The sequence below is a fragment of the Nerophis lumbriciformis genome, linkage group LG02, assembly GCF_033978685.3.
Source record: "Nerophis lumbriciformis linkage group LG02, RoL_Nlum_v2.1, whole genome shotgun sequence".
In the NCBI taxonomy this organism is placed as follows: Eukaryota; Metazoa; Chordata; class Actinopteri; order Syngnathiformes; family Syngnathidae; genus Nerophis; species Nerophis lumbriciformis.
Window position 1 is genome coordinate 33,942,397 of NC_084549.2, and position 13,634 is coordinate 33,956,030.

At 42.2% G+C, this 13,634-nt stretch overlaps 1 protein-coding gene and 1 pseudogene across 1 annotated transcript in view; both read right to left on the minus strand.

Moving 5' to 3' along the window:
- Positions 1 to 13,634, minus strand: part of wdr11 (WD repeat domain 11) — a 102,468-nt gene that overhangs the window by 5,191 nt on the left and 83,643 nt on the right. Inside the window, exons 23-28 of the mRNA XM_061961438.1 lie at positions 12,218 to 12,407; positions 8,467 to 8,562; positions 6,538 to 6,703; positions 6,112 to 6,209; positions 5,038 to 5,183; positions 4,462 to 4,544 (exon numbers count right to left, since the gene is read on the minus strand). Coding sequence (XP_061817422.1) covers positions 4,462 to 4,544; positions 5,038 to 5,183; positions 6,112 to 6,209; positions 6,538 to 6,703; positions 8,467 to 8,562; positions 12,218 to 12,407 — 779 coding nt within the window. The remainder of the gene's footprint in view (positions 1 to 4,461; positions 4,545 to 5,037; positions 5,184 to 6,111; positions 6,210 to 6,537; positions 6,704 to 8,466; positions 8,563 to 12,217; positions 12,408 to 13,634) is intronic.
- On the minus strand, positions 11,004 to 11,670 carry LOC140679505 (uncharacterized; annotated as a pseudogene).

The window sequence follows — 13,634 nt, forward strand, 5'->3', positions numbered from 1 at the left end:
CCTAATGGAGGTATTTGGATGTTTTTTTAGGGGCTCTACAGGCAGAATTGAACGGCTCCCATAGGTTCCATTGTAAGCAAATTATAAAATATTTAGAATGCATTAAAAAAAATCCATCCGTTGTCATGTATTTCATAATGATTGTGAACGATAGGCAAAATTCCAAAAAAAGTGCAGTTCCCCTTTGAGTTACAAGCAAGACTGAGTTACAGGCATCCCCGCCATTAGTTGGTGTATCAAATATCACAGTGAACCACGCAAGATCTGACCAAAATATCTGGTCTTACTCAGCATTAGTACTTAGCATTAGCTTATAGCTAGAGATCGACATGACATAAGAAAGTGAGTGTGAAAGAAAGTGCTGAGCAGGAGAAGCGGGTGATATTCATTTAATTAATACAAATATTAATGAGAATCAGAATCAGAATCAGAATCAGCTTTATTGTCATTACGCAAGGTAACGAGATTGAGGCCATTCCATACAGTGCGATGTGTGCATGCTAGAAAAACAATGTGCAAATATATAAAAATATAAAAAATGTAGAAGTGCAATGAATATGGTGTGAAATGAATATATACATGAAAAAAAAACAAAAAAAAACAGGGTGGTTGGTGGAATGGGTTATTGCACCGAAGAGAAGGCAGTTATGAGGGACAATGGGGCAGTCCGTTCAGGATGGTTATGGCCCTGGGGAAGAAGCTGTTCTTTAGCCTGTTTGTTTTGGTTTTAATGCACCTGTAGCGCTTCCCAGAGGGCAGCAGGTGGAACAGGTCAGAGCCAGGGTGGGTGCTGTCCTTGATGATGGCACTGGCTCTGTTGAGGCAGCGGGAGGTGTAGATGTCCGTCAGAGAGGGGAGAGGGCGGCCGATGATCTTCTGAGCCGTCTTGACCACTCTTTGCAGCCTCTCCCTGTCTGCTGCAGTGCAGCTGCCGTACCATACCGTAATACAGTAGGTCAGCAGGCTCTCGATGGACGAGCGGTAGAAGGTCAGCAGCAGGTCAGGCTTCAGGTTGTACTTCCCGAGGACTCTAAGGAAGTGTAGCCGCTGCTGAGCCTTCTTGATGATTGATGTGGTGTTGACTGTCCAGGAGAAGTCATTAGAGATATGGACTCCAAGGTACCTGAAGGTGTGGACCCTCTCTACACGCTCGCCGTTGATGTAGAGGGGGGCAGGGTCGGTGCTGCTCCTCCTGAAGTCGACGATGATCTCTCTGGTCTTGCTGGTGTTGAGAGCGAGGTTGTTCTCCGAAGACCAGGCCGTCAGCTTCAGGACCTCCTCTCTGTAGGCAGCCTCGTCACCCCTGGAGATGAGCCCGACCACTGTGGTATCGTCGGCGAACTTGACGTTAAGGTTGTCACTGTGGGCCGGACTGCAGTCATGGGTGTAAAGGCAGTAGAGGAGGGGGCTCAGCACACAGCCCTGTGGGGAGCCGATGCTCAGCGTGCGGGAGGATGAGAGGTGCGGGCCAAGTCTCACATTCTGGGGTCGGTCCGTTAGGAAGTCCCTTATCCAGGCGTTTGTGAGAGGGGGGAGGCCAAGAGTGTCCAGTTTATTGCAGAGTCTGTCCGGGATTATTGTATTGAAGGCAGAGCTATAGTCCACAGAGAGCATCCGGACGTAGCTCTGCTGCTGCTCCAGGTGGTTCAGAGCAGAGTGGAGAGCAACAGCGATGGCGTCCTCTGTGGACCTGTTCGCCCGGTATGCGAACTGGTGGGGGTCGAAGTCTGGAGGGATATGGTCCTTGATGTGCTGGAGAACAAGTCGCTCGAAGCACTTCATGATTACCGGAGTGAGGGCCACTGGTCGGTAATCATTCAGGCTGGTGATGGGAGACTTCTTCGGCACCGGGATTATTGTAGATGACTTCAGGCAGGATGGGATGACTGCCTGAGCCAGGGAGAGGTTGAAGATCCTGGTGAGGGGGGGAGCGAGCTGGTGGGCGCACGTCCTGAGCACCTTTCCAGGTACTCCGTCTGGTCCGGTAGCCTTCCTGGGGTTCACAGCCAGGAGCACTCGTCTGACACTGTGCTCCTGTACAGTGAGTGGAGTGGCGCCGGAGCCCGGTGGGGGCGGGGGCAGGGCTGGAGCAGATGAGTGTCGCTGGGGGGTTTCGAAACGGGCAAAGAAACAGTTAAGCTCCTCTGCCAGTGTCGCACTCTGATCCGCAGTTGTCATATTGCAGCCTCTGAAGTTCGTGATGTCATGAATGCCCCGCCACACCTCCCGTGAGTTTTTGCTGGACAGATGGGACTCTATGCACCTCCTGTGGTCCGCCTTTGCTTTTTTAATCCCTCTCTTCAGGTCGGCTCTAGCAACACTGTACAGTGCCCTGTCCCCTGACCTGAAGGCTGCGTCGCGGGCCCTGAGGAGTGTGCGGACCTGGCTGGTCATCCAGGGTTTCTTGTTGGGGTAAACCCGGATGGTTTTTTCCACAGTCACATTCCCGATGCAGAACTTTATGTAGTCCAGCACCGTTCCTGTGGCTGTCTCCAGCTCCTGTTGTTGGAAGAGGTCCCAGTCTGTGTGTTGGAAGCAGTCCTGAAGTTTGGGGAGTGCATCGTCAGGCCAGGTCATAACAGTCTTTGTGATAGGCCTGGCCTGGCGTCTGATGGGGGTGTAGGTAGGAGAGAGCAGGAGGGAAAGATGGTCTGACTGTCCAAGCTGGGGGAGGGGTGTAGCTCTGTACGCGTGCTTTATGTTGGTATACACGTGGTCCAGGGTGTTCTTGCCCCTTGTAGAACACTTCACGTGCTGGTAGAACTTAGGGAGTACAGTCTTCAGATTGGCCTTATTAAAATCCCCTGCTATGATATGAACACCGTCGGGGTGGGCCCGCTGCTGTTCGTTGACGGTGTTCAGCAGAAGAGAGAGCGCTGTGTTTACTTTGGCGTCCGGTGGAATATACACAGCCGTGATGATAACAACAGACAGCTCTCTCGGGAGAAAAAAAGGCCGACATCTAACAGACATGTACTCCACGTCCGGGCAACAGTGCTGTTCAGTGATTGTCCCGTTGTTGCACCAGTTCTCATGCACGTAGATACAGAGCCCCCCTCCTCTGCTCTTACCGGAGTCCTTAGTTCTGTCCCGGCGGAGCAGAGTGCGTCCGGCTAGCTGCATGCTAGCATCGGGTATTTCCGGGTGAAGCCAGGTTTCGGTGATAATCATAGCACAACAGTCCCGAACATAGCGGTTTCCAGCAAGTTGTAACTCCAGGTCGTCCATCTTCTGTACAAGGGATCTGGCATTAGAGAGGAACAGGCTCGGTAGAGGTGGCTTGTGGGGTTGTTTCCTAAGCCTGAGCAAGACGCCGGACCTGCGGCCACGCTTCTGCTTCCTCTCCCTCCTCCGTCTACGCCGTCTCCCAGACCCGACAACAAACCACGGAGAGCCCTGTACTCTCGCTATGTCATCTGGGATGTTGTGCTCGTGGTGAAAGTCGCTCGAAACAGATATCTGGTGCGAGTTACCGATATCCAAGAGTGACTGGCGGGTGTACCGGGTGTTTGCAGTACAGGTGGTGCACAAAAGGAAAAAAAACATGAAGAAAAGAAGGAAGAAATAGCACTGAAATGGAGAGCCGTAAGCCGCTGCGTCTGTGCGCGCCGCCATCTTGGATTTTTTTTTTTATTTATTTATTTTTTTTAATGAAATTGAAATGAATATTTAATGAATGCTGAGTTTGAGCTTAGCATTCCTAGTCTGCATGAAACTGAAGCAGAAGTCAGCTTTAGTGCCAGCCAAGGACATTAAAATAATATTTAAACGGACATTTATTTATGAAAATATGTAAAAGCTGCTGATGATGTGTTTGACGGAAAAGCAGCTCGAAGGACATACCGTAAAAGTTCAAGGTGAATATTTACATTAGTACTAAAATACTTCATAAAACTATTGTAGTTGTTGGTAGTACAACGTATCATATTGTTTTTCGAACATTTATCTAAAAGTGTTTATATTTTTAAAAAGCATGTTACATGTTAAAATAGTTTTGTTTTAGGAGACAAAGCACAAATTAAAATTGATTTCAAATAATTGTAATGGGCGAAGATGATATTGGATGAGTGTTTTGTAAGTTAAGGTACACTGTATTTATAAATTATTACCGACCACAGGGGACTGAGATGAGTGTTTTGTAAAAAAAAAAGAAAAAAAAAAGGGAGAAAATCTTATACAAATGGGCAGGTTTTCCCACAAATAAAGTATTTCTTTAAGTAATAAGATATCTGCAAATATGCAAAGCATACATGCTGAATATGCAGGGGTCCACTTCTTAGATACTTAAGTTGTTGTATATTTATGTTGAAATTGTCTGCTAAGGTTTGATATCAGCCTCAACAATTGAGAAACCAAATAGCTCTCTGAAAAGCGCTCGCCCATCACAGAGAAGCCATAAAAAGTTACCGTAAAAGCTAAATCTCGGGTCCTTGGAGCAGCGTAATGGGTTTTCGAAAAGGATATTAGACGAGTCGTTGACCTCCATGACCCCGTATTTCAGACAGGCTTCGATAAAGAGGGCGGCGCTGTCGAAGTGCCTCATGCTGGCCGCGAGGCAGGAGGAGGAGAAAGACACAGACAATTGTCAGAAAACAGCACTATGCCTCCTTTGATGTTCGTGACCCTGATACATCCACCACAGTTGATGTTCCGATGCCTCCTGAATGTGCTTCAGAACATAAGGTGTCATAAAAGAGGATGAGATTACCAAGAAAAAAAAATCAATACCGAGGAACCATGACATAAAATAAGATAAGTGGCCACAATAAAAACTTGTTTAAAATTACTGATGGTGATTTCAAAAGGAAGATAGACATTCTTTAAAAAAGCGGATAAGAAGCATTCATATTACATTTTCCAGTTGCTTTTAGTCGCTTAAGATTTTGGTATATTAGATGGCATACTTTACCTTGAAATATTCCATCTATTATACCCAAAATTGTGTCTAGTATATTCAACAAGAAGACATGATGAACCTTGTTATATCGTGCTCGTACAAAAATGTAGACAAAAATTACAATAAAGGTTCCTTCATACCTGTGCAGCATCTCTCCTACTTTGTAAAAGCAGCCCAAGGATAGCAGCACCAGAATGGCTTTAGACTTCTGATTGACCTGAGGGGAGCACAGATGCTCTGCCCATCGCTTCAGCACGTCTGAACTCTCTGCTGGGCTGAGACGCACCTGACAAAAGAGCCATTCGTAGGGCAATCAATCAACCTTGTGCAGCAACACGGCATAGTATTTTGACAAACAGGGCAGTTCACATTATCCTACACGTGGTTGTGTATCCCAGCACAGAGATTGTGATAAAAGGTCAAACAATCTTAATTTGGCTCAGCACAAAATTGTATACATTTGCAGATACCCACTTCCTGCATATGGATGAATCTGATTATTAAGATTCATGCATTATTCACTTACAAGATAAGGAACATTGTGGAACGATGCCCCCATGCCCTCTAGAAAGATGCCTGTGCAGCAACATTTTAATGTGTTCTTCCTTGACCCATATACCACCCCTCTCACTATAGGCTGTCAATATGACAACAACAACACAGCTTTTTATCAATGAATACGTATCTCGCGCACGCACAAACACACACACGCGTGCACGCACGCAAAATTAGCCACAATGGGGCCAAAACAGTTCGCCAAAACAAGAGCCAGCACTTTGGTAAAGATGACAAAACACTATTAAATTAAAACAAACTTGTAGCAATGTACAAAGGTACCTGTCTCCTCTCTTCCTCCCTCTTCACTTATCGCTAACAAGTTTACACTTAAAGGGAAAAGTGATGTTAAACGTTCATTTCCATGTACTTCACATGGTTTTCTGCATGTACAACTTTAATAATTCTCTATAACATGTGTTTTGTGCTAATATTTTGGGAGGTCCAGATCAGATTAATTGGATTTGCATTATTTATTATGAGAAAAATAGCCTGAGTGTTCGTATAATTCGGTCATAAAGCTGTTGGATTGGACTGTTGTGGATGTTTGGATGCTATTCTGACCTCCTATATAAATATAGATACATATCATCTAATTACTGCTCACCCTCAACATATCTGATGTGTCCTATTGATGGACAGTGTTATCAGTAAGTTACCTTAGCCAGCCAGGCGGCACGATTCCATTCCCCGTAGGTCTGCAGGTAGCGGCAAGCATCCGCAGCCTTGTCAATCAAACACAGCAGCTGCACCCCCTCTAGTAAAACAAAAGGGCATGTTGAAAAGCTATTTATGTGATGACAAGTGATGATGTCCTTCATAACTTTCTTTCAACGCTGTAAATTTGCCATAGTCTTGATGCACCATTTGGATGTGATCCAAAATGACATTTTTAAACAAGTGGCTGGTTTTTGTGAGTGGGTCAATGAGACACCACTCCTGTAATAGATACATTTCAATTAAATTAGCTTCAATTACATGCTTGAAGTTTTGCTGATTTAATTAAAGCTGTATGACATTCAATAGAACACACTGGCTTCTGCTTGCAGAGTACAAAAAGGTTCATACGAGGTACTAAAACATACCAGCTAGCTTGCCATTGGCGATCATGTTAGTGGCCACAAGTTTGATGGTAGACTGGGAAGGACCAGATGAGGTGATTGTGGTCACCAAGCACGCCTTGAGTGAATCACAGTAGTAGCTGGGGTTGTCTGCACTCGTCTCCAACAATAATTGAACAGCGCGGTCCGTCTGAAAGCAAAACCAGAATGCACTAGAAGGTAATGTCTGAGGTTTTACCTGAGCTATGGCTGGAGCTCCTAAAAGGCAGGGAGTGATGACCAAACTATAGGGGGATATTATGTTCATTATCATGCTTTTTATCTGGTGGAGATGAAGGCTCTGTGCTCTGGTCAGAGCTTTGTCGAGAGAGAAAGACAGGTCCAATACACAGCCTGCTGATTGCAGCCTGTGATTAGAGCAGGAACAGTGAGAATGGGAGGTGACTACAATCACTGTGGGCTGAGATACAAGTGAGGAAAGAGGGAGCGGTTATCCTCCATCTTGATTCATTTGGTCCACACTGCACAGGTATCCTATCTAACCGCATGACAATATATGGGTACTGATTTCGGTACTTTTATAGGCATTGCCGCCGGTACTACCGAGTACCCATCCATCTAAAATCAAACAGTGCCATATTTTGATACCTTCGTTGCACGTGACATCACGTCTTGTTGCAGCCTCGGCACTGGCTCAATCACATAGCTGGGAAACATGCAGTCAAGCACTCAAGAGCGGACTGCCTTCAAGTAATGTTACAATTTTTCATGTCAACAAAGCAAGAAAAAGGCGCTAGAAATGAGAGTAAGTCTCCACTTTTAGAGAGGCGCAAACTTGATGCTTGGATTTGCCATAGACATGCTCCCAATTAGCATTAGCAATTTTACATTTCAACACTTCAAAATTTTGTAATCAGAACTACAACTAAGATGCACGTTATAATCAAACAGCTGGTGTGTAATGAATACAGTATTTACAGTATAAACATTTTGTAACAGTGAAACATGATAAACGAATGAGTAAAAACAAGACTACATTTACTCTAAGTTTAGGATGTCACCATGGCTGCTATTTATATATTTGACAAAGCGCTAATACGCATAATTAATAATAACGCATCTCAACAAAAAAAGTAAGGCATATGATTTCCGCAAGCGTTCATGTAACCGCAAACAGAGTCACATAATTTGCTGCTGTTGAATCCGCTGTTAAACACAGAGAATATCAGGGAAATTGACACACATGTGAGTCAAATGTTGTTGGAGAAGGAACATTTGATTGGGAAAATAATGTTTTCGGGACTGCGAAGCTAAAGCAAGAACGATCCATACACCCACAACACATCTCATCTGCTTTTTTTGTAGTGAATGACATCATCGATGTTGCTACATGAGAGGCTCTCTTTTTTACAGCCTCAAATTGTCTCCTTAATCATCAGGCTGAGAACAGCAAAGCAACTTTCTCACTTCACAATATAAGTGCGCTAACAAAATAAAGGTTTCAAAAAAGTACTTTACACACGCAATATGCACTTAAAACACTTATTGATACATTCCCACAATTATTATGCTTTGACCTAAAATACTGGTCAAAATTGTCCAAAGATGTATTGCACCAATAAATGTGAGAAAAAACTGAATGTTATTGTTTTTTATATTGCCATTGTTATTTCTAGTATTCTTATTCATTACTTGTTTTTGTTTATTTGTTACTAAGTTGAGTTTTGGTGGGACAATATATACTAATGTTTTCAAATTAATGAATATTTGTGTTATTAATCATGATTACAATATCAATCAAAATAATTGCGATTATTATTTTTGCAACAATCGTCCAGCCCCAGTATGCAGTAGAAAAATAAAATGTTTTCAAAATACTAGATCAGACTGTGTATGTAAACAAAAAGGTAAAGTGGGACAATAGAAACTCTTTTGTGACAGTGCAGCACTTACCTGGCCAAGCAGAAGAAGCTGGTCAGCACATTTCTTAGTATGCTCATAACTGGAGCGCTTCACCTCCTGCAGGTGCACACGATCCAACTGGAATTTCTGAGGAGCAATAAAGTTATCAGTTCTTGCTCGCTATTTCCCAACAAGCCTTATCAAACAGAAACAAGTAAAATACTTTTTAAAAACAGCAAAACGTTTTCATGACTAAACAACAAAGATTAAGCTACAGGACATTAGCAGTGATTAGGAAGAGCGAAATACAAAAGACAGAAGATAATTATACAGACACTGCATGAATACAGATGATTTAATATTCATTATGCAAGCTTTTAAATATTCAGGAGTTTCTAGGTTTAAGTGTCGCAGTCTGTATAATGGTGCATTATTTCCAAGATACCAGCGTATGTGCACTGATGAGATATTTTGTTGTTGTTTTGTGTAAAACATGAAAACAAAGATATATTTCAGAGTCAGAAAGCTCATTATATGCTTTTGACAGCTCGAAGAAAAATAGAAGAAAGGGAGCGTGTGTGTGTGTGGGGGGGGGGGGCTCTAAGCAAACTGGACTATCCACTGTATATCAGAGACAGAAGCTTTATTTTTCTTCATGTTGTTATGCTCAACTCTTTAGTGAGTCACAGCCCAGGGTGTACATCAAATGTGTTTAAAAGCTTCTGAACTGTGTACACTCCGTCGGAGTCTCAGATATTAGTAATTACAGCCACGCTGCTGCCACAGCGGCTGTTTCATGACAGCATGAGCCAAACGCAGTTACAGATTGTCGGTGTAGTTCTTTGAAACTTTTCCATTTGTAATCACTATGAGGCTCCTCATTAAAAAAGTGGTACAACTTTTAATAAAACAAAATGGTTTATTAAAATGTTTTTATTACATAAGAGCTTTCCTAGCTGAAATTAGAAAGTCAAATTGCTTTCACATTCTTCAGTGTCATCTAAAAGCTTTTTCTCGTAATTTGTTAATCTTGCTTCATAAAATGTGAATGTGTCTTTTTATCTATTCTTTATGCAAGTTAAAGCCAGACGCTATTAGTCTAACCTTGCTTCATGCCTCTGAAATATTAAAACATTTTTTTCTTTGAAAAATTAGTACTTTAATTTCAGTGAGAGCACATGTCTGTAATAGGGTTTGAGGCTGAGCATAGAAACAACTGAAGTTGAAACATTTAAAATTGTATTTAATCCAAAGGAAATCCACCACCACCAACAAGCTCCGAAATGCCGGACCACCACGCTCCAAAGAAAAAGGCACAAGCCCACAGGCGAACCGCCTCTACACGCAAGTGAAAACAAAATCTAAGCAGAGAAAACACCGGACGAAGCAACCCTGAGGACCCTCAACTCGGACACCGAAGAAGATGACCCCAGCATCCCCAGCACACAGAAGGAGGAGAAAGAATAAAGACAATGTTATCCGGTCGGCTACTGTATGCCGTGTTACAGGCATTGTCTTTAGTTAAATATTTCATATTTCAATGTTTTTACCTGCGACTAATTGACGTGTGCGGCCAGTATATATACAAAATACAATTTGTCTAAAAATTAAGTGGGTGCGGCTTATATTTGGGTGCGCTCTATAGTCCGGAAATTATGGTTCTATTTTTTTTTGTAAATAAAGTTTCTTATTGCCTGATGTGCAGCAATAATAGTTCCAGCTTGTAGCCCTATTTCCGATCTCTACTGAACAACACCGGCACACTATTTTTTTCTTATTTATTTGCCTGTGTTCGTTAATGTATTTCATCGAGGAAGCAGAACCTGTGTGAAGCGGAGTGTTCCCAAACAGGACATTTTAACAACTGTAGATCATTTTCATGCTTTGGCTTTTTTTCCTTGGCACCATCGCTAGCCATGAACTCTGGTAGCCAAGCCTGGGCTGCACTGTATTTATTTATGTAATAAACGCTTGAAAATAGGCATTTAAACTTTCTTAACCCCCTTAAAGTGTGCCGTGTGGTTACTCAGTACGCCTCACTGACGAATGCTTCTTTACAAAAAAAAACGGATTATAATTAATTAATTAATAAGTACAGTTGGTTTATGTGCTTACAAGTGCTCAAAGATACTCTTAAATATATACAGGGCATCCGGAAAGTATTCATAGCGCTTCAATTTTTCCATATTTTGTTACGTTAAAGCCTTATTCCAAAATGAAGATTCATTTTTGTCCTAAATTTTTCACGCAATACCCCATTATGACGTGGAATGAATGTGGAGAAGGTTTTTTTTTAGAGATTTTTGCAAATGTATGAAATATAAAAACTAAGAACTCACATGTACAAAAGTATTTACAGCCTTTGTTCAATACTTTGTTGATGCACCTTACAGCCTCAAGTCTTTTTTGTTATGATGCCACAAGCTTGGCACACCTATCTTTGGGTAGTTTTTCCCATTCTTCTTTGCAGCACTTCTCAAGCTCCATCAGGTTTAATGGGAAGTGTCGGTGCACAGCCATTTTCAGATCTCTCCAGAGCTGTTCAATTGGATTCAAGTCTGGGTTCTGGCTGGGCGACTCAAGGACATTTACACAGTTGTCCTGAAGCCATTTTTTTGATATCTTGGCTGAGCGCATATGGTCGTTGTCATGCTGAAAGAAAAACTGTCGCCCCAGTCTGAGTTCAAGAGCGATTCGGAGCAGGTTTTTATCCAGGATGTCTGTACATTGCTGCATTCATCTTTCCCTCTATCCTGACTAGTCTCTCAGTTCCTGCCACTGAAAAACATGCCCACAGCATGATGCTTCTACTACCATGCATCGCTGTAGGGGTTGTATTGGCCTGGGGTAGAGCAGTGTCTGGTTTCCTCCAAACATGACGCCTGGCATTCACGCCTAAGAATTCAATCTTTGTCTCATCAGACCAGAGAACTTTGTTTCTCATGGTCTGAGAGTATTTCAGACACTAAGGAATGGCTTCCGTCTGGCCACTCTACTATACAGGCCTGATTGGTGGATTGCTGCAGAGATGGTTGTCCCTCTGTAAGGTTCTCCTCTCTCCACAGAGGAATGTTGTAACTCTGAAAGAGTGACCACCGGGTTCTTGGTCATCTCCCTGACTTGGACCTTTCTCCCCCAATCACTCAGTTTAAAAGGCTGGCCAGCTCCAGGAATAGTCCTGGTGGTTTTAAATGTCTTCCATTTACAAATGTTGGAGACCACTGTGCTCATTGGGACCTTCAAGACAGCAAATATTTATCTGTACTCTCCCCCTGATTTATGCCTTGAGAAAATTTTGTGTCAGAAGTCCACAAACAATTTCTTCAACTTCATGCTTGGTTTGTGCTCTGCCATGCACTGTCAAGTGTGGGACCTTCTTTATAGATAGGTGTGTGCATTTCCAAGTCATGTCTAATCAAGTCCAACACAGTTTGAAACTAAACCCTTTTGAGCTACATGGCAAAGGCGGTGAATACTAATGTACATGTGAAAAGATAAATAAACTTTTTTACATTGTCATTATGTAAAAGGGTAAAAAATTGTTTTTCATTTTTCAATAAGGCTGTAACAAACCGTGGAAACAGTGAAGCGCTGTGAATACTTTTCAGATTCACTTTATACCTTATCTACATGCATAGAAATATATGATGACATTGATTGTTTGCGATTCACAATTTAGTCAAACCAGTGAGCTAATGAATGGATTCCATTATTTAGTCAATGTTTTTGCTATAGGACACTTACAGATTATATTGATCTGAGGTCAAATAAAGAAAGGACATTCTTCTCTCTTTTCACTGACCTGGAAATAGGAGCTCTCACACAGCACGTCATTGCAGATGTCTAGGTGATTCTGAGGAGACTGCTGGGATAAATCACTTTGAACCTGGCCCTCCGCTGTGGCTACACTGAGCTGACGAGCCTGGGCAAATGACTGGAGGTAGTGTGAAGCCACAGTCCAAAAGTGAAGGTCAGACTCATCCCCAAACAGCCTGCGGTGAGCCACAACATGGTATCAGTCTGAATCAGCATGCCGGGTTGTCTTTCTAGTTGTAGCTCTCTAATGACTCCATTTCTTGCATCTTGCAGTCCGCATTTTTTTCTCTGCGCAATCTGCCCGCCACTTTCACCAACCACATTTTCCTGTTATTTATTTTTTCAACCACTTTCCTTGTCCTATAGCATATCTGCCCTGACACACATCTGTTGCTAGGTTACCAAACCACATGAACAATGGCCTGCCAACAGATGCAGAGAGATTACACATTCATGAGTACTGTGAAAGCACACTCTCATTATTTACAATGCCAGAAGTTTATTTTTATTCGTTCCAAGTTAATTGTGACACAAACATAGGAGTTGCTATGTAGCGATTGTTCCAGATTCGCTGGAGCAAATTACAGTTGGAGCAGAGATGAGAGCAGAGTTGCAGACACCTGCTGCCATGTGATATTTCTCTGTGGGGATGCAATACAGTGATGTGCAATTAGACAAAGTACATTTTGGCAGATTAAAGTAAATAATTGGCCTGCTCTTATGACTAAGAATGGGCATAATACTTGAGTATTTGATTAATTGATTAGGAAAAATTATGTTGATTGCGTAAAATTAATTGGTGATGAGTGCTCACTTGATGTAACTTAGGCAAAATGAAGTGCATCACTCACTGCAACCAGCAGCGTTGTTGTTGATATCTAGTTTTGTATTTAGTTTGTAGCCAGAGGAGCAATGTTTTGTTGCTTTTGTGGTAAATTATTTCATTTTTTATTACCTATAAATAGTGGTATATATTTTATTTTTGAAATTAATTATGTGACAAAAATGCATCTAAAATATATATTTTTTAAATTCAATTGTTTTTCTCACATTCTTTATCAAAGTACTGGCACCAATGACTTTTTCTTGCCCCATGGTTGGTTATTTTACAGCCATATTCAACTATTAAAAGAGGCACAGTCTGTCTAAAAGGCTATTTTAACATTTCACGGCGCTTGACACAAAGAAAAGAGACTAAACACGTTTTTCATCGTACTGTGTGTGTTTTATGAACAAAATAAACCACACACGATAAAAAATATTCAAGGATTCCCTGATTGAAATTTGTCTATAATGTCCTGACCTAACAGGGGTGTCCAAACTTTTTTCAGCTAGGGCCACATACAGAAAAAATTAAGTATGTGGGGCCCACTTTGATACATTTTGCGGATTAAAGACACTTA